The sequence below is a fragment of the Python bivittatus genome, unplaced genomic scaffold (genome assembly GCF_059951505.1).
Source record: "Python bivittatus isolate LINGU-HERP-01145 unplaced genomic scaffold, Pbiv_v1 ctg000070_np1212, whole genome shotgun sequence".
Classification (NCBI taxonomy): domain Eukaryota; kingdom Metazoa; phylum Chordata; class Lepidosauria; order Squamata; family Pythonidae; genus Python; species Python bivittatus.
Window position 1 is genome coordinate 14,887,938 of NW_028277034.1, and position 18,903 is coordinate 14,906,840.

General features: G+C 33.5%; 1 protein-coding gene across 1 annotated transcript in view; it reads left to right on the forward strand.

Annotated features, from left to right (window-relative positions):
* The window catches only part of SPOCK3 (SPARC (osteonectin), cwcv and kazal like domains proteoglycan 3), a 160,935-nt gene that overhangs the window by 106,574 nt on the left and 35,458 nt on the right, over window positions 1-18,903 (forward strand). The window contains exon 6 of the mRNA XM_088132536.1: window positions 9,229-9,343. Coding sequence (XP_087988662.1) covers window positions 9,229-9,343 — 115 coding nt within the window. The remainder of the gene's footprint in view (window positions 1-9,228; window positions 9,344-18,903) is intronic.

Below are 18,903 nucleotides of genomic sequence, written 5' to 3' on the forward strand. Positions count from 1 at the left end.
TCTTCGTGACCCCATGAAAAATATCGCGCCAGGTCTTCCTGTCCTTCACTACCTCCCGGAGTTTGCTCAATTTCCCTGGTACAGCTATATTATCGGAATTAACATTCATTCTTTTGGCCTGCATTAGGTTTGGAGATTGCCATAATGAAAAAGGAAGCCTTATATTCCTGCCCCAAAGTCCAGTTCTTGTGAGATCACATAATGTCCCATTTGTCATAAAATGTCCTTTTCACATTTTCTCCTGTTATTAGCAGGGTCATCCCATATGCATCAGTTGGGGCCTCAGTTGATCTTGGAAATCATTTCCCCCCCTAAATATACAGTATACAGTTTTTCTGCCCTGTTTTTCTCCACCCTGAAGTCCCATTTCATTTTAAAAACTCAAGGTTTATAAGATTCTTCCAAACACACACAAAGAGAATTGAAGTTTAAAGATACTTTGGTTAACAATGATAAATTTCACTTCTAATCTGAATTTGTTTTGAACTCTTCTAGGCAAAAAGAATGAGTGAATAAGAGGTTGGGATTTGATTTGTGAATTTAAATCCATAATCATTAATATTAAATGTGATCATCAGGTTTTTGAATTCCTGGAATCTGTTACTTTAGTAATACTATGCATATTCATTGATAATCTTTGTCATTATTATTATTATATTGTTCTCAGATATTATATGAATCCACAAAACATGTAATATGTACTGCATCTTCTGAAAGCCAGATTATATGTCTGCTTACCCAACCAAAAATAGTAGAACTGTTTTTCCTCCACAATATAGGGTCTTTATGGTGTTCTTAAAAATGGTTTATATATATTTATATGTTTTAAAATGATTCTTAATATCGATACTAAGGGTTTTTTTTAATACGAGTAACAGCAGTAACATTCCAGAAATAATAGCTCCGTATATGTTTCTTCCCCCTCTGAATATCTGTTTATATTCTGTAAAATACAGTGTCTCTGAAATTACTATCATTTGCAACAAAAAGAGTAGTTTTAGAATTCCACATTATCATTCTGCAAGACATTATATTTGGTATGATGGTAATAGATGTGTTTGGTTACTCTTCAGTACAGCTGTGCAAAGTTTCAAATGTGTGTTTCACTTCAACAAAGCTTCAGATGAAACAACCCCTTGAAGCTGCTTTAAAAAACAAATGTTATCCTCCCTTCTTTAGAGGAGCTCTCCTTCAGAGCCCCTCTTAGCCTGCTGCTGAGCTCATGCTATGAGAGGAGCCTTTTGGGGAGAGTGGTATCTAGGAAGACTGAGAAGATCCTTCTTTGGGAGTCTGCAAGAAGAATTCTGAGCTGAATGTTCTCCTTTAGGGCAGGTAGAGAGTCTGCTAGGTTGGTTAGCTGTGGCTGGGGGTGGCTGTGCTGCTGCACTGCTCACTCCAACATCCCTTGCTCAGCTGTTTAGCTTGTGAGATCCGTCTACACAGCAAGGGAGCTTATCAAGTTGGACCCTTTAGTTCAACTGACTAAAGACTGCTCTTTTTTGTTCATGCTCTGCTGGCCACTCTTAACTGCCTGCCATTAGTTGGGCAAAAGCAAGCAGCAAGAAAGAATTGCTCACTGTCTGCACTTCAGCTGTTCAGCTTTGGATCCCCTTATGTGTACCTAAGGAGGTTTCATGAGAAATTTCCCCCAAATACTATGAAATACTAGATTGTTCCTTTTGGTTGTTCTAAGTAGTTAAGTATTAATTTCTCAAAATTGATATACAGCCATATTGCTAAAGCAATATTGCTATTTTCTAAAAGAGATTTGAACTGATACTAAAATAACCATAGTAACTTATCACCTATTTGTGGCTCTGATTTTTATTGAGATGTTCCCTATTGCTATAAAAATCTTTTAGTCTATAAAGATTCTCTCAAAAATGTCATTTTAACCAAACCATAATAATTATCCTGATCTATATATGTCATTAAAAGAGTGAAAGGATAAGTATTCTTTATTAAATCTATGTATTTGCTCTTCCAAATTTTATTTTATCATTTTATTTATTTATTTTATCATTTTAGTGAAAACATTTTCTTTTTTTAATATAATTTTATTAAAAATTTTTAAAAAGTAATACAAATTAAGTACAATTATAAACGTAATTCTCTTCTTTCTGAAATCTATCCGGTCTAATCATCAAAACCATAAATCATAAGTTCATTTTTTCTTCTGTTTTATGCAAAAACTCCATAAGGGGTTTCCAGTCAGCAATAAACATAAATATTATCTTTTGTCTAATCAAAGAAGTCAATTTAGCCATCTCAGCAACTTCCATCATCTTCACCAACCATTCCCCCATTGTGGGTAATGCCGAATTTTTCCATATTGTATCTGCATACAATAATCTCGCTGCAGTTATCATATACAAAAACAAAGTTCCATGACAATTTTCCAGTCGTTTGTCCATCAATCCCAAAATAAAAACCTCTGGTCTCAATTGTATATTGATCTTTAAAATCCTCTGAATCAGTGTATGTATTTGATTTTCCATCACTTTTACACATCCACCAAACATGATAAAATGACCCTTCTTATTGTTCACATTTCCAACATAAATTTTAAGTGTCTTTATACATTTTAGACAATTTCTCTGGTGACATAGTATACCAACGGTAAATCATTTTATAAAAATTCTCTTTAAGATTGTAACATAGTATAAATTTTAATCCTTTCAACCACATACAGTATTTTCCCATTGTTCTATCTGTATATTATAACCAAAAATTTTAGCCCACTTTATCATACATTCACTTGTTCTTTTTCTGTTTCAAATTTTAATAAAAGTTTATACGTTTTAGCATATTCATCGTTTGTACACAATTCTATTTCAACCTGAGTCTTACAATGTTCAAAACTATATACTCTTTTGTCTACTTTAAATCTTTCTGATAACTGTAAATAACTGTAAATAAGAGAACCACTGACAACTGTATCCCTCTGCCACCAGTTCTTCTCTTGATTTTATTTTACATTCTCCTTGACAAAATTTTAATATCTCACAATAAGTTAGCCATTTATGTTTGCCTGTTATTTCCCGTCTATGTAGTGCTTCTTGTGCTGAGAGCCACAAAGGTATTTCGGACACGACCTGGGTTTGTATCTATTCCATATTCTCAACCTGGCATATTTAAGGTAGTGATTTTTAAAATCCACATTAACCTTGACTTTCTCATACCACAAATACCCATGCCACCCAAATCTCAGGTCATGTCCAACTCCAAGAGCCTTCTATTTTTCAGCAGCGCCCACTCTTTTATCCAAACTAAACAGCAAGCTGCAAAATACAATTTCAAATAAAATAGTCCTAATCTTCCTCTTTCCTTTGCATCTTCTAACACCTTAACACCAATCCTCTAATCTTGTCTTATATCTCTGTTCAGTATTTCAAGAATCAAAATAAACAAGAGAGGAGACACTGGACATCCTTGTCTTGTTCCTTTTGTATCTCACAGGGCTTTGTTAGATCTCCATTAACAGTTATTTGTGCTTTCTGTGAAGCTTAAATCGATCTTACCTATTTTATAAAGTTCTCTCCAAAATTCTCATCTTCCAAAACCTTGAACAAGAAAGCACAGTTCCAATTGTCAAATGTAATGTCTTTGCATCTAACAAAATCTATGTGGCTTGTTTTTTATTATGTTGCTCCAAATATTCCAAAGTATCCAACACATTTCTAACACTGTGTTTTAACTTTAACTGACTTTTAGGTAAAAACTCACATTGATCCTCATGAATAAATTCTTGCAAAATTATTTTCAGTCTATCAGCTAGAATCATTGTAAACAACTTGTAGTCATTATTCAATAATGATGTCAGTCTATAGTGTCTTGTAAAAGTCAAATCTTGTCCCTCTTTAGGTATTAGTGCTATATTGGCCTCTTTCCAACTCTCTGGCATACTTCTTTGTTGTAAGATAGAGTTCATCATGTTTTGTAAAGGTTATAAAGTTTATCCTCAAAACATTTATCATAAGAACCTGATAATCCATCTGGTCCAGGCACCTTTCCTGGTTTAATATTTTTTATAGCTTCAGAAACTTCCCTTATTTCTATAGGTCTGTTCAGAATCTATCTCTGTTTCTCTGTAATTCTCAGTAAATTTTGTTTTTTTTGGATATTCATCTATTTTCTCTAGAGAGCTGTCACTTCCTTTATACAAGTTAGAATAATACTGATGAAATGCTTTTTGTATGGCCACATTAGCCATTAATACAGTACCTCTTGTAATTTCGATATCATTTCTTTTCCTTTTCTTTTCATAATTTATATGCCAACCATTTCCCTGGTTTGTTTGCAAACTTTTTTTCCCCTTTACATAGTTCATTTTTATTTCCATTTCTTTTATTATTAACATAGATAATTATCATTGTAAAATCTTAATTTGTTAAAATTTGTCCGGAAATTTCTTTAATTCATCTTCTTTCTCTTTATCTCATCCAAAATACCTTGCATTTTATCTTCTTTTTGAGTTCACTATTATATTGTACAAAATAACTTCTAATGAAATCTTTACTTACATCCCAAACTGTTCTTAAATCAGTACCTTTATCTAAGTTATTTTCAAAAAATTATTTTAATTTCTTTTTACAATCCTCCACTATTGCTTCTTTATGTAGCAACATTTCATTTAGTCTCCATCTAAAAGAACTATATTTCCTTTTATAAATCAAACTCACAGTATTATGATATGAAAAAGTCTTTGGTAATATCTCTACCATAGTAGCCAAATTCTTTGAAATCCAAATCATCTATTCTTGAAAAGGATCTATGTGTTTCACAAAAGTAGGTGTACACTCTTGAATTGCCATTTTACTGTCTCCATATATCAACCAACCCCAAATTATCCATTAAACTAAAAAAAAAAAAAACTTTTGGTAGTTTGCCTTGAGTGATTTTAATATTTTTTTTCAGAAGTTCTATATAGTTGTGGGGAGACCACTACATTCCAATCCCTCCTCAAAACACCAATTTTTATAAAAGAAACCTATTAGTCTGTCCATGCCTTTATAGAACACTACTTTATTCTCATTTGGGGCATAAATTCCCAATATCAAAGTCTTAGTCCCATGCAAATTTACTTCCACCCAAACAAATCCGCCATAGGATCAGTCAATACAAGTTCTGGTTTTAGTTGGAGATTTATATACAAAATGACTCCATTTCTTTTTTTAGTTTCTGCTGAAATAAATTCTTTATCCAAAATTTTATAATTCAAATATTTTATGTCTTTCTTTCTAAGATGTGTCTCTTATGGGCAAATTATATCTGTTTTAATTTTTTCAAATAATGTTTTTTTTTCTCTTTTGAGCTCCATTTATATTCCATAATAAGTGTTTGTAATCTATAATCAAGCCAAAAATTTAGAAAAATTGATGCCTGTATTATCTAGTTCAGTATCATCCCTTTCAGTTTCCTGTTGCACCTGTTGGAGTTTTGCTTAGTTTTTTTTTTTTTTCTATTTCATCTTCCTGTGCCCTTAATATTTATGTTACAGTCAACATCACAGTCTGCTAATATTACCTTTATCTTTTGGCTTCTGGTGAGGATTCATTCACTAGATGTCCCTGAAGGAGCAGGGATGGCATTGCGGCAGAGATCAGCAACCAGAGGGTGAAATCTGGTTGGTGCAGGAGAAATTCTGACCTCACCCACTTGCACTTTGGACAGCTGCTCCTCATGAGTAGAGTATAGGAACTGAGGTTTTTGTGGTTGGCTCATGAGTTAGGAATCAAGGAATTTCATTTAAGCTCACAGCTGTAATGCAGCCTAAATAGAGACGAGTGTTGCATCAGCCTAATTTCTTAAATACTTTTGGATGTAACTAATTTATAACTAAAGAGATATTTTCTGAGCAGCGGGATAAGAAAATTCCACTTGGTGAGTCAGCAATCTTTCTGTATTACAAAGGGGGGAAAAAAGTTTTAAAGATTTAAAATCTTTTGGCACAAAGCTTAACAAGAAGTGAATGTAAGAAAGTTTAAAATGGATTAAGGGGATAGTTATTTTGAAAGATTATTTTTTGGTGAAAGTGTTTTTGAACAAACTGAAATTAAAAGAAACAAATGTACCAAACCTTTCTGAGAATGTTTTTTGTTTACTATTAGAGTGTAGACAATTGGTGGATTTTACAAAACAACAGATAAAGGTAAAATTTTAGTGAAAACATTTTCGATCTGTTTTATTCTAGAAACATATTTTGGGTGAAAAAAACATTGATTTATAAAATAATCTGGCTCTAATATAGTTTCAGTTTGGATCCATTGTTAGAAGAGATGATTGTGATAATGATAATGAATGGAATCATGTGCCCTAACTGTGCTGCTTGATAATATATTATCAAATTGGACATGCCCCAGGCTCCCTGTTTCTGAAGTCTATTATAGAATCCTGTTATTATCTCTTCCTCCCTCTCCCTCTCCCTCTCTCTCTGTTTTGTATGAAAGCAAAAGCTTTATTTTATTTTATTTTATTTTATTTTATTTTATTATTTTATTTTTGCCTGTGTCTTAAGGCCTGTTCTGGAATTTCCACTGGAAGGCATTGAAATAGAAAATTGAGCCATGAGAGGATTTTCATTTTTACTACTGCAATTTGCCCTAAAATGTTGAAAAGGTTTGAAGCACAATTTTTAATTTCCCTGTTTAATTTCTTCCATGTTGGTATATAATTATTAATAACAATTTTATTAATATTTTTAGTAATAATGGTACCTAAATATTTTAAAGATTTATATACTCTTGGAATCTCTAAATCTGTAGAAATTACCTTTTGAATGTCTTGGGGTGTATGAAAAAACATCAGATGTGATTTGTGAAAATTAACTGATAGAGGAATTTGCAGAGATGTCAGGACTAACTCCTTCTTAATATAGTTAGCTGAATGAAAAGCATTTGAGAGAGTCAGAACCATATCATCTGCAAATAGATTTAAAAGTTACATCTTGTCACCCAATGTTATCCTGTGAATCTGATTGTTGCATCTAAGTGCTATTGCCAGCAGGACAACACTGTTGTTGACATTTCAACTAGTCACTTCCTATAAATGCTTCCTTCACATACAGATGTAAACTCAGATGCATATTCTTCCAAGTTATACCTCCTTAACTGACCCATGTAGGATCTGCAGTGATAGCAATGTACTTTAGAGGCTTTTTAAAAAGTTTTAAAATATAATTAGAATGTTAATGATCAAGTAGTTCATGAGTACACATTGGTCTTCTTTCTGTCTCATTATATTCCATAGACAGTGGTGGTACTGGTGATTATTTCTATGCATGAATTAATTTTATCAAAATTTACTAATGTCCACAGTGAAATATTGCAGTGAAAAGCAAAGGAAAAATTAAAAGTTCACAAAACAGTTTTTCCCCAAAGCAACAAGTGATATGCTGATTACATATGTATGTTTTGCATATTCCCTACAATTAAATACTAATGAGCATGCCCTTTATGTGATATTTCAGTTCACTTACAACTTTATAAATATTTCAGCCTTAGATAATTGAGTAAATTGATCTTGATGAATTAGCAGTGCAATCAGTGGGTGTTGTTTAAGAAAAGGTACTGCATCAAGAAGTCCATTATAGTATCATGATACATATTTCATAAATGAGTCATTAACAACCATAGACAAAGATAAAGAGAATAACTGAACTTTTTGAATAAAATTCATAATGCATACTGTAATAAACCTGTATTAATTGTAATTTATAGCAAAGTTTAGAAAAATAAATGTATTTGTTGTATATTCTTTCATGTTGCACCAAAATGGATCCAAATTTTAAATACTTTTCAAAATGTTCATTTATATTAGATGTTGATATTAGTCTATAAGAAAACAATTGTCTTAACATTTAAGCAACTTAGAATACCCCTAAATCAGGTCTCAGTATTTTGTTTGTTGTTCCCATTAACATTTCAGTGATTATTCCCATCCCTGTTGAAGGACGTTGTGGCTAAGAAATGAGCAGTGCTAATCATAAACTTCTTGAATAGTTGTAATGATTGATTGGTCAAGTCCCTCTTAGAAATTCTGTGACTATAGAAGTACTATGACCATCTGACAGGCAATAAAATAGATTGTGATACTATTTACTGCATGATTCACCTATCCAAACCACTTTGCTTTCTTAAGAGGGTCAGTCCTTTTATCTTGGAGTGGGTATAGGTTACTTCTCTTCAATTTAAATCAATAGGGAGACAAATAAATTACAGGAATATATATATTTTAATTCTTATATTTTAACATGACCAAAAATAGCTAAATTTACATTCTATCTACGTATCTAGCATTGTTCCATATTCCATAAACAAAAAATTATTAGTTTGAATACCATCTTTACTATGAATATATCTAGAGTTTATAGACAAGCCACTTTGTCATACTTACCCCTCAATTCCATATACAATATGAAGCTAATACTGAGTTACTGTTTTACACGATTGTAAGAACTGAGTGCAAGTGAGATGTTTCACATGTGATTTTTCTACATTTGTATCCTGTATTTTACCTACTCCCAAAGAACACATCTTGAAATTTGTGAAACCACAGTGAACCATGTCTAAACCGAGGGAGGAAAAAACACTGAGACAATAGGCTAGACTTTAAAGTACTGAAATATATGGTTTCATTAAAGAATACCAAGAATCAGTAGAGTAGAGCATTCAAATGAAACTCATTATTTGATTAAATCTATAAAAAAAAAATTAGGAGCAGAAAGAAAATACAGTGAAGACAAAGATTATGCAGGTTATATAGGAGAGCTGGTACCAAATAAAAAGAGAAGCTGGGAAGACACAGATGCTGCCTACTTGGTTTCATACAATATTTCCTAATTTTGGCAGTTTTGAGATGTGGGAACTTCAGTTCCCAGAATTTTCAGCAATAGCCAAGAATTACAATTTTTCTTTAGTCAAATACAGTTCCCTGACTTACTAGGAGGCTTACCTGTACTGCTATTGTGGTCGAGTTAAAGCCTGTTCTTATCAGGTCGAGTTAAAGCCTGTTATTTTAATAACATCTGAGTTAGTAGCTTCACACCATTATTTGCCTTGATGTTGATTTTATGCTTATTTTCTGTAAAGCCCTGGGACTTACCAGGTTAGTTAGTTATTAAATAAATAAGTAAACAAATAAATAAGTGGCTAAACCCAGTTACTTTCAAAATACTTAGTGAAGTAGAATTTGTTTATCATAAGGATTGATATTCTTTTTCTGTTACAGTGCAAACTAGACTACCAAGCCTGTGTCTCAGGAAAGCAAATCTCAGCTAAGTGTGAAGGACGTTGTCCTTGCCTTTCAGAAAAGTCCACAAGTGTGGGCAGAAGTGATAAGAGAGGTAAGTTTTGAGGCTCATGTTAAGTCTCTCAGAGTTGCATGCTTCAGCAAATTATATGTCTGCAAATGAAAAAAAAATGTGAGAAGTAACCAATGACTTCTTTCAAGAACTAAAAGGTCTCTTCACTTTAGAGTCCAGCTTGATAAAGATAAACAGTATTGCTTAACTGAAGCTGAACCTGTACTAAGTAATACTTAGACAGAGACCACCAAGAGATCTCAGGGCTTAGGCTATACTGGGTACTTAAAAAGCATCCCTGAAGAAGCCAATGACTTTCTGTACTGCTGCCAAGAAAATAACATGAGTGTTGTCAGATTTAACACCTAGGCTTGGAAGTAAATCATAGATTTCCAGGCACTTAACCTTTAGTTCAGTTCTCACCTAGACTTAGCAGAAGACTCCCAGACACCACTCAGCTAATTTAGAGACTTTATTGCAGAGAAAAATGAAGCCTTAACAAGATATTTGATTACTCACTGCAGAGCAAAGAATTCAAAGCCTCTCTGTATCTGTGTTCCAACATGTAACCTCTTGGCTTCTGCCTTCTGCCTTTCTGAATTGACGGATCCTTGGCAGTTTGCTTGGTGGCATTGGATAGCTGAGCTATCTACATAACAGTTCTCTCTAGCCTGGTTTGTACTGTGCCAGTTTCAACCACTGCTGATGTATCCATGAAGCCACCATAAGTCACATTAGCTTTAAAGGAGTCTTTACTTATATCTTTAGCTGAAAGCAAAGTAGAATCAAGAGTTGCCATATTTTTAAAAATTATTTTTGTATATACCATTTTGTTAACTGTTCTACTTGGGAACAAAAACTAAGATATCAATAAATACCCATACATTAACATTTGACACTCTTGTGCTTAAGGGCCACACCTGATCTGAGTAGGTTTGTACTTAGGATCTTCAGTGGTGTCTACTAATTTAGGTGACACAGTGACCAGTCTACTCATTTCTACTAATCTGTTTGAAGATTGCAGAAAAAGCATTCTGAGGAAATGTTTAGCTCTTTTACATAGATGAAAATCTCTGTTGAAGCTTACATAATTTCTAGGAAAGAAATCAAAACTATGGAGAGCAAGTGCTCTAAAAGCATCAGGTCTACATCTTATCTTTAGTCTTATTACTCTTCTCTGAAAACTCCTAATGCTTGTTTAAAACAAGAAGTAAAGGAATAAATTTATAATTTTCATATTAGAGAAGGGTTTAAAAGATGGTCCATGAAGATCTTTATTAGGATGATGTCTCTTTCTTTTCTTTCTTTCTTTCTTTCTTTCTTTCTTTCTTTCTTTCTTTCTTTCTTTCTTTCTTTCTTTCTTTCTTTCTTTCCCATAAATGACTTAATATAATATTTAGTAAGAGCTCCAAAATAATGTCTTGAATACATAGATTTGAACTGGCAAATGTGCTTTAGTGGAAGTGAGTGCAAAGCAATTATATAGTGGGCAACATTTTTTTTTTTTCAGACTTCTGAAATGTACATTGATAGACTTTAAAGGAACAGGAATGACTTATATATGACCTTAAGCTCATGTGGATAGTCTAATATAAATGTCAACCCAGTGTGCATGAGATTTTAAGAAAAAACAAATTTCTTGCTAGGTTTCATTAGGAAGATTATAAATAAAAGCATTGTAGTGTTACTGTATCATTATATTAATAAAATATTTGTTGTGGTAGAATTTGCATTATTATAAACAGTTCTGTAGTTCAGAAATAATTTTGCAAAGCTGGAAAAGGAAAAAAAAAATGCCAGCCCCAACAATAGAAGAGTTTTTAGCTTAAAATTAATGTGACAAAAAAGGGGGACAAAAAAACATAAAACTGGAAGAGGGAGATAGAAATTTGGTGGGATAGGAACAAAAGTTCAGGAGTTGGTAACAATAAATGATGAGGTGGCCCTCCTTAGGAGATTTCGCTTAAAGCAAATGCACTTTTTTTCATGTTAAAATTCCATACTACTTAGCCTATATGTCAAAGTGTTATGTATTCTCTCCATTCAAATACACTGAAATTTTAATGGGCACTTCCTGTATCTTTCTTGGAGGACAAAAGCCAAGTGGAGTGCAGAAACTAATGCACAGTTACTTGGGAATAGAGGTGTGCGTGCATGGCACAACCATAACAAGATATGGGCTTTTAAAACAGGTTTACGAGAGAGGGCGGAGCTGGCGTCGCGGCGATACGGCGGGCGATCCTGGGCTCCCAGGATCGCAGCCGATATCTCCTTCCCCGGACGGTCCCGATGGACCTAAGCCGTCCCGTAGAGATGGTGATCGCAAAGGGCGCGTCCCGTGGATCTCAGGGATACCGCAAGTCCCAGATTGATCCCGGGAGAAGCTCTTGAAGCCGGCGGAGGAGAGCCAGCCAAAATGGCTGCAAAAGCCGGGACAGCTCCAAAGGAAGAAGGAAGAGAGGGGTGTCAACTGGGTGAGATGGACTTTTACTATTCAACTATTCTTAGAGAACACCTTAAGTAACTTAAAGAGATTTTTAAAAGTGAAGAAAAGTGGATTAAGCGGCGAGATTGAGCCTTATAAAAAAAGGGGGGAATTTTTTTTTTTTCTTTTCAACTTTCCCTTTTTAGTGGAATTGGCAAGATGTTTTTCTCTTAAAAAAATATATTTTTAACTGAATTGGCTTTTTCTTTTTAATACTTAATAACTCTTTATCCTAAGCCTTTTTTTTTTTACTAAGATTTCTTTATTGTTATAAGAAATTTATACTTTTTGATTTTGAAATGGGGAAAGTGGAGTTAAGAGAAAGTAAATGAAAGAAAGTTGCACTGCCATCTAGAGGCTCGACATAGTGCTTTTTTTCTTCTATTGTGACGCATGTTCAAAGACCCTGTGCTTTCTAAAAAGATAGTGGGATGTGCATGTTTATACAGGTGCCATCCGTAACTATAAACAAGAAAGTGGAGTTGAAAGCGATTTTGAAAATATCAAGATGGAAAGTTTGAGCTAGTCACAAGAGCCCTGATTAGTGGCAGTAGCTCTTCTTTCTGCTAGAAGCTCTGCTTTGCTCTCCATTCCCCCCTCAGTTGGATTTTTTTTAAAGAGACTTAGTCTTTTCCCGCCTCTTCTTTTTTTTTTTTTTCTCCTCTTGCTTTTTTTTTCTTTTCTTATTTTTGGCAAGAACAAAGATAAAGAATCCTTTGACTCAATGAAGGTTTATCAAGATAATAAACTATACGAGAAACACAATGCAGAAAAAGATCTTTAAACTATTGAGGATGACTATAAAAAACTGGAAGAAGAGCTGCAGAAATTCCCGCAAAAAAAAAAAAGAAAAAAAGAAATTAAAGCTAAAATGGACTTAATTAAACATAAAACAGGATCAATGGAAAAGGAAGAAATAGTACCAGAAATCAGAAACATTAAACAGAATTATTGTGAGGCCTATAAACTGAGAATTAAAAGGGTTAATTAACTGATAAATGAAGAGGGACAGACTTGTTCTTGGCACTGAGGGTGAGAAAAAGATTATACAAGATTATAATGGAAAATCGTACTAAGAGAATGCACAAAAAGAAGAAGTAAAACAATATTGAAAGAAACTACTTCAGATGTTTAAAGAAAAAACGAGGGGAATACAACAATGATGGAACTGACAGAAGCTTCAAAAAGCAGAATGTTTGAAAGGACATTTATTATTGCTTTCTTTTATCCAATAATATAGAAAAAGGAATAAACAGCTAGATATTTTGGGATATTGAATGAAAAGGGTGAACTCAAAATTATGCAAGCGCTGGAATAAAGTATAAATCCGAGATATATAGTTAAAAATTGTATTTGATTGTAAATGTTTCAAGAGATTAGACTAAAATTTATGCATGGTTGAATATAGTAACATATAGATTTTAAACTAGAGACATTTTTGTTGAAACATGTAGTGAAGAATCTGGTTAGAACTGTAACCCGGTTAGAACTGTAACTGATATTGTAACTGATACTGGTTAGAACTGTAACTTTTAAGAATTGGAAAAATTAAAAAGTACTTATGCAGGAGGAAGTTATTGAAAATTATGGAATGTGCAGAGATGAGTTAAATTGAGATTTGAAATTAGAGTAAGAAGATAAGTAATTTTATATGACACTGAGAAAATATAGTAATGTAATGGATTAGGAAATTTTATAATAGAAATTTGATATTAATTATTATATATATACACATATAATCGATAGATGAAAATGTATTACTAATCCTATTGAAAGTTAAAATTTCTTGTAGTAAATGATTCTGTAGATTAGCTATGAATGATTAATAATTGTTAATTGATAAGTATACAAGTATATTTTGAATAGATGATATGAGAATTTAAGATTATGAAAGGGGCACCAACGAGTTGGTAACTGGTTGACACACGCTATAAAATGGAAGATGCTTTTTTAATGCCTTTTTATGTTTTTGTTTGTTCATGTATGTTTTGTGTTTGTTGTAAAAATAAAAAAATATTAAAAAAAAAAACAGGTTTACTTCAGTTGATTAATGCTACCGATTTGATGACATCTTTTAAGCTTTAAGGCAGATATTGAATGTCTGAGATGGTCTATATATCAGCATTGTTACCTAATATAAGCAGAGTGAGAGATCAATATGCTCTTTTTATGGCACTGAGAAGCAATTATATTTGTATGAGAATTTAATGGAACACATTGTTTTATACAGAGATTTAAGAAAGAAAAAGTTAATTAAAATTGTGTTCTACATAACATATGTATAAAAAGCTTCTGTTCTAGGCTAGATTTTCTGATCAGATGCTGTAATATTTTGCTGCTTTTTCCCTATAATTTCTAAGAAGCATCATAAACAGGGCTGTTTCATTTCAAAGGGATGCTTTAGGTTGACAGATCTTTGGTCAGGTCACCTCACTGAAACAAATTCATGAATTGAAATGGAGATTCGCTTTAAAATAAAATGTTAACTCAGAACACATTACTTCAAAAGCCCTTAGAAAGGCTCTGACAATTTGATGGCTGTTGTTTTTTAGTTGTGAGCAACAATCTGTGAAGTTGCAAATTCATTTCCGTATATGGAGAAATTTTGGGGGCTGCTTGAGTGGAGATAGGCTCACTGACATTAACATGAATAACTGGCTGATCATTTTTATCACCTCTTTAAATTCTGGACTTAAGAGGGCTCTTTTATGGAGGCAAAATTTGATCCAGGAGTGTTTGTTGGACCTTCATGCATTTTCTCCCTTCTCAACTTTGCTGTCTCTTACGATAATATAATGACACATTTCTTTGCTAGTCCTGACAACATGCCTGGGAGTTTTATCCAGCTTTCAGCAGTCTCAGTATGGGTTCAAGGTCCAACAAGCACTCCTGGGTCAAATCAGTATGCCTTTTTAGACCCAACCTTGCTTTTAACTTCTTCATGTTTGGGTTAGTTTAAGTTTCTCAACAATGAGAAAATTGGGCCAAACTAATATTTAAAGGTTCACCTGCAGACATTTACTACTCAGAAAAGGGGATGCAAGGCTATAAAAGCTATCTTCTCTGAGCCATGCTCTTTCATTTTTTGTGTGGCTTCCTATCTTTGTGCCATGTTCTTTTGCCCTTTCTAATGAATAAATAACACAGGGTATCACAAGGGTTAGATCAGTGGTGAGATTTTTCCCCCCAGGAAGAAGCAAAGCTTGCTAAGCAACTTTGGCAACTTTCCAGGTATCACAGAAAAACCCAGAAGTCAAAGATCACAAAACTGTACTACTCTGTAAGGCCAAGTTAGTGGTAATTCTTCTGAATTCTGCTAGAATAGGTGAAGCTCTGCTAATGTACTGTACCTAACCTACCACCTTATCAAACTTAGTTGGACACAACTAAGGCTCTTTACTGTACAGTTTAGAGGTTGCTGTACTATCCTTTGTCCTATGTTTTAAAAAAATAGATATAGGGAAATATTTCAAAAATTCATTGTGGTGAAGCAGTACCATGATATCAAAGAATTTATCACCTCAGCTATTTTCATGCAACTCTGCTATTAAAAACAAATAAAATTTGCAGAAATATTTTATATTTCCCCTATAGCTTATGGCAGGGTTCTTCAAACAGTGTGCTTCCACAGCCTTGCAAAATGATAGACGAATTTGTACAATCCCCACATAAATAAAATTAAATAATAACTAAATATATAGTTATAACAACTAACTTGGGGGTGGGGAGAAAGGTAGCCCAGGCAAAGTGACAAGAAGTTGTGAGAGTGTTCCCACTTTGTCTGGGCAAGTCTAATCATTTTTTTAAAAAAAGAGAAAAAAATGTGCCAGTCCTCTAAGTTGCAAGCTTTTTTGTTTAATGATAAATCTCAGAGTGGTTTTAATCAAATTGGCTTGTCCTCAAAACTTGACTTGACAACTCAGATTGAATCATGTCCTCTCTGTATCTCTAATTTCCAGTTCAAGTTGAATCAGAACTGATTCTACAGGAACAGCTATCATTATTAAAGATCCACTTAGCAATTTTTTTTTTGAATGCTTAGGGTTTTTTATTTGCTTTTTTATTTTTTGAAATTTTCAAAGAAAGTAGAGAACACATTTAATAACCATCCCTTGCCTTTGTAATTCTGTTGACTGTTTAATAAATGTGACAGCTCTAATTATGGTAGAATTGCTTGTAAAATATGTCTAACCAATTCTACACCCTAATGTTTTATTAACCTTTGCAATTAACTGCAGTCTGCTTGTCATTTTTAAAAATAAATGGTTACGCTTGAATAGCTGATAATTTGCTGAATATAAAGAAGATGAAAGTTTAACCTTAAATTAGATACATTTTGTCCCATTTATTTTCTAAAATAAACTGAGTGTCAGCAAAGTACACTGATTGCATGGACTGAAACAATTTTATCCTGACACTTCGAAATTTTAAATGTTTGTAGTATCCTTTGTTTTTTGTATAAATGTATAATTATGCATATAGGGAGTTCTTAAGCCTAGTATCATGTAACATTACTAAACTGTCATGGAATAGTCTTATACTGAAAGGAGGTACTCTAACCCATTTTTTCCAACCAGATGCCCCTCAGATTTATCTGAGTTCAACTCTTGCTAGTGTGATATGGTGGTACGTTTTAACAAGACAAACCTGAGCCTAATCAATGTAACCTAGATACAAGCCTGTTTTTTAAAAAAACGGCAGAAGTATTTTTTTCCTAATAATCTAAAATAGCAACAGAACTTTTGATCTGTTTTAAATGGAAAGTAAATCCCCATTCCCCATCCCAATAATTGTCATAAGCAATGAGTTTTCTGCGGGGTATGTGAATGATGAGGGGCACCCTAACCTAGGCCAATTGAGTTTTTTTTAATAAATCATATTAAATAAACCATATTTTAGTATGATCTGTAAACCCAGTGAGAGATGCATTGCATGTAAACACATAAGTAGGCTACCTATGTGTGTTCTGCCCAAAGTGGTATTGTACCTGCAAGACTACTTACATGAAACATTATATTGTGGTTGATGTAAATGCTGGAGTTATGCTTGGTTCCAGTAAAGACAATCTGAGGCACATAAGGGTACAAAGAGGTGCCAACAGGTACAGTGTTCATTTCTATGTGTATTCCTAATCATCTTTCCCTCTCTGAATTTGCATTGCTGTACAGCCCTCACTAGACCAGTCTGGTGTAGTGGCTAAGGCATCAAGCTAGAAACCTGTAGACCATGAGTTCTAGTCCTGCTTTAGGCACAAAACCAGCTGGGTGACCTTGGGCCAGTCCTTTCTCAGCCATAGGAAGGAGGCAATGGCAAACCACTTCTGAAAAACCTTGCCAAGAGAACTGCAGGGACTAGTCCAGGCAGTTGCCAGAGTTCATGCTGACTCAAAGGCGTGCGCGCACGTGCACACACACACACACACACACACCCCTGCCCTCACTAAGTATATTTGATTGGATGTACTTACTAACTTGCCCATAATTGGGAATTCTGCTATATCAGGTTTATAGTTATGAATCTAGTGCTTAACTAGATCTAGGAGTAAACTAGATCTCTTCATAAATTTGTGCTGAATACATGAAGGTCTTTATTAGAGAAAGTTACAGAAGCAGTTTCAATGTAAGTTTGCATCTCAACACGCATTTATTGATGTAATATATGTATTTATATGCTGGATACCCATATACACACAAGCACACAGACACACATACAGTCAGAGAGTTCTATGGAAAAATATTCTCTCCTCAAATGTTCTTGCATATCTTTGTGAATGAATATTATCAGAGCTTTATGCAGATCCTGCTAACATGTAAAGGGAATCAGAGTCATGCACATCTGCAGGAGGATTAAACAAAGGAGGGAATGTGTGCTGGGAACGTGTCTTGTGATGTTCAGAGCAAACTCCTCCACTATTTCTCACAATGCTTCTTTCATTTATTCCATAAACAAAGTTATCCAACTTGTGATTTGCCAGTAGGAAAAATAATCATCTCAATCCTCCCCACCACCCATCTTGGCTCAATCAATTTAGTGAAAAGGAGAATGTTATGTCAGTACTTCATTAAACTAACATGCTAATTTGGGCTAGCATTGTCCTATATAAATCTCAAAAACTTTAGTTCCTGTTATCAGAGCGAAGTTCTCACCACACAGATTCACCATGGGAAAGTAATTTTTGAAGATTTCTGTTAAAAACTCATAGGTGTGTCTCAGTATGGAAAAGGTTACAAACCATTTCTAATGCTCTGGAAATCCACTGATTCACCCTGAGGGAGATCATCTTGAAATGGAGATGATCTGGAGCAATGGGAGAAGAGCAAATCTTCCCTAGATTTTCTTGTCATAGCCATTCCAGGTACTCAGCATAAAATCACCCTCTTGTTGGACTTATGTTTTGACTTTTGCTTTTTGTGTGTGCAAAATTAGAGTGAGCTTTTTCCAAATCAGTGATGGGCACAATTAGACAGTTATGTATACTGCTCTAATATCTTAGCAGGGGATTGTTTTTCTTTTAGCCAAAATTCAGTTGTTTTTCCATACTTCAGAGGCTATAAGACTCATCTGTGAAATTTTGGAATAAAAATTTTGATTGAATGTTGCTCACATGAAAAATTGACACTATGAGAAGATCTTAATTTTAAAATAATAGGAAAATGCTGGAGAGGGTTTTTTTGTTTTTTGGGGTTGGTTTTTTTTTTTTGAGCACTTGAGCAGAAAATTGTATTTAGATTTATTTATTTTTCATAACACCTTCAAAACATTTGATAATTGCAAGAATTCTGGCTGCTTAAAACTGCAGTGGTAGTATATTCAATTAAGATATTTTTGATTTATCAGTTTGACCCTGAAATATTAGCAGCTTCTGAAACACCCAGATTTCTTCTATTTGAAAGTGTTTTAAAGAGCCTAAAACTATAGTTTACTATAAATAGATACAGTGGCAGGAAATTTGGAATAAAAAATTGGAATATTATTTTTTAACAATCAATTTAACATCAATATATGTTTTAAAGAATGTCAGACATGCTTGTGATTTTTAAGAAAAGACTAATCTATGGAAAGTTTATTTTTCAGTTTTAATGGATTTAACGGACTTTTAGGAAGAGTTGGGTGTCAA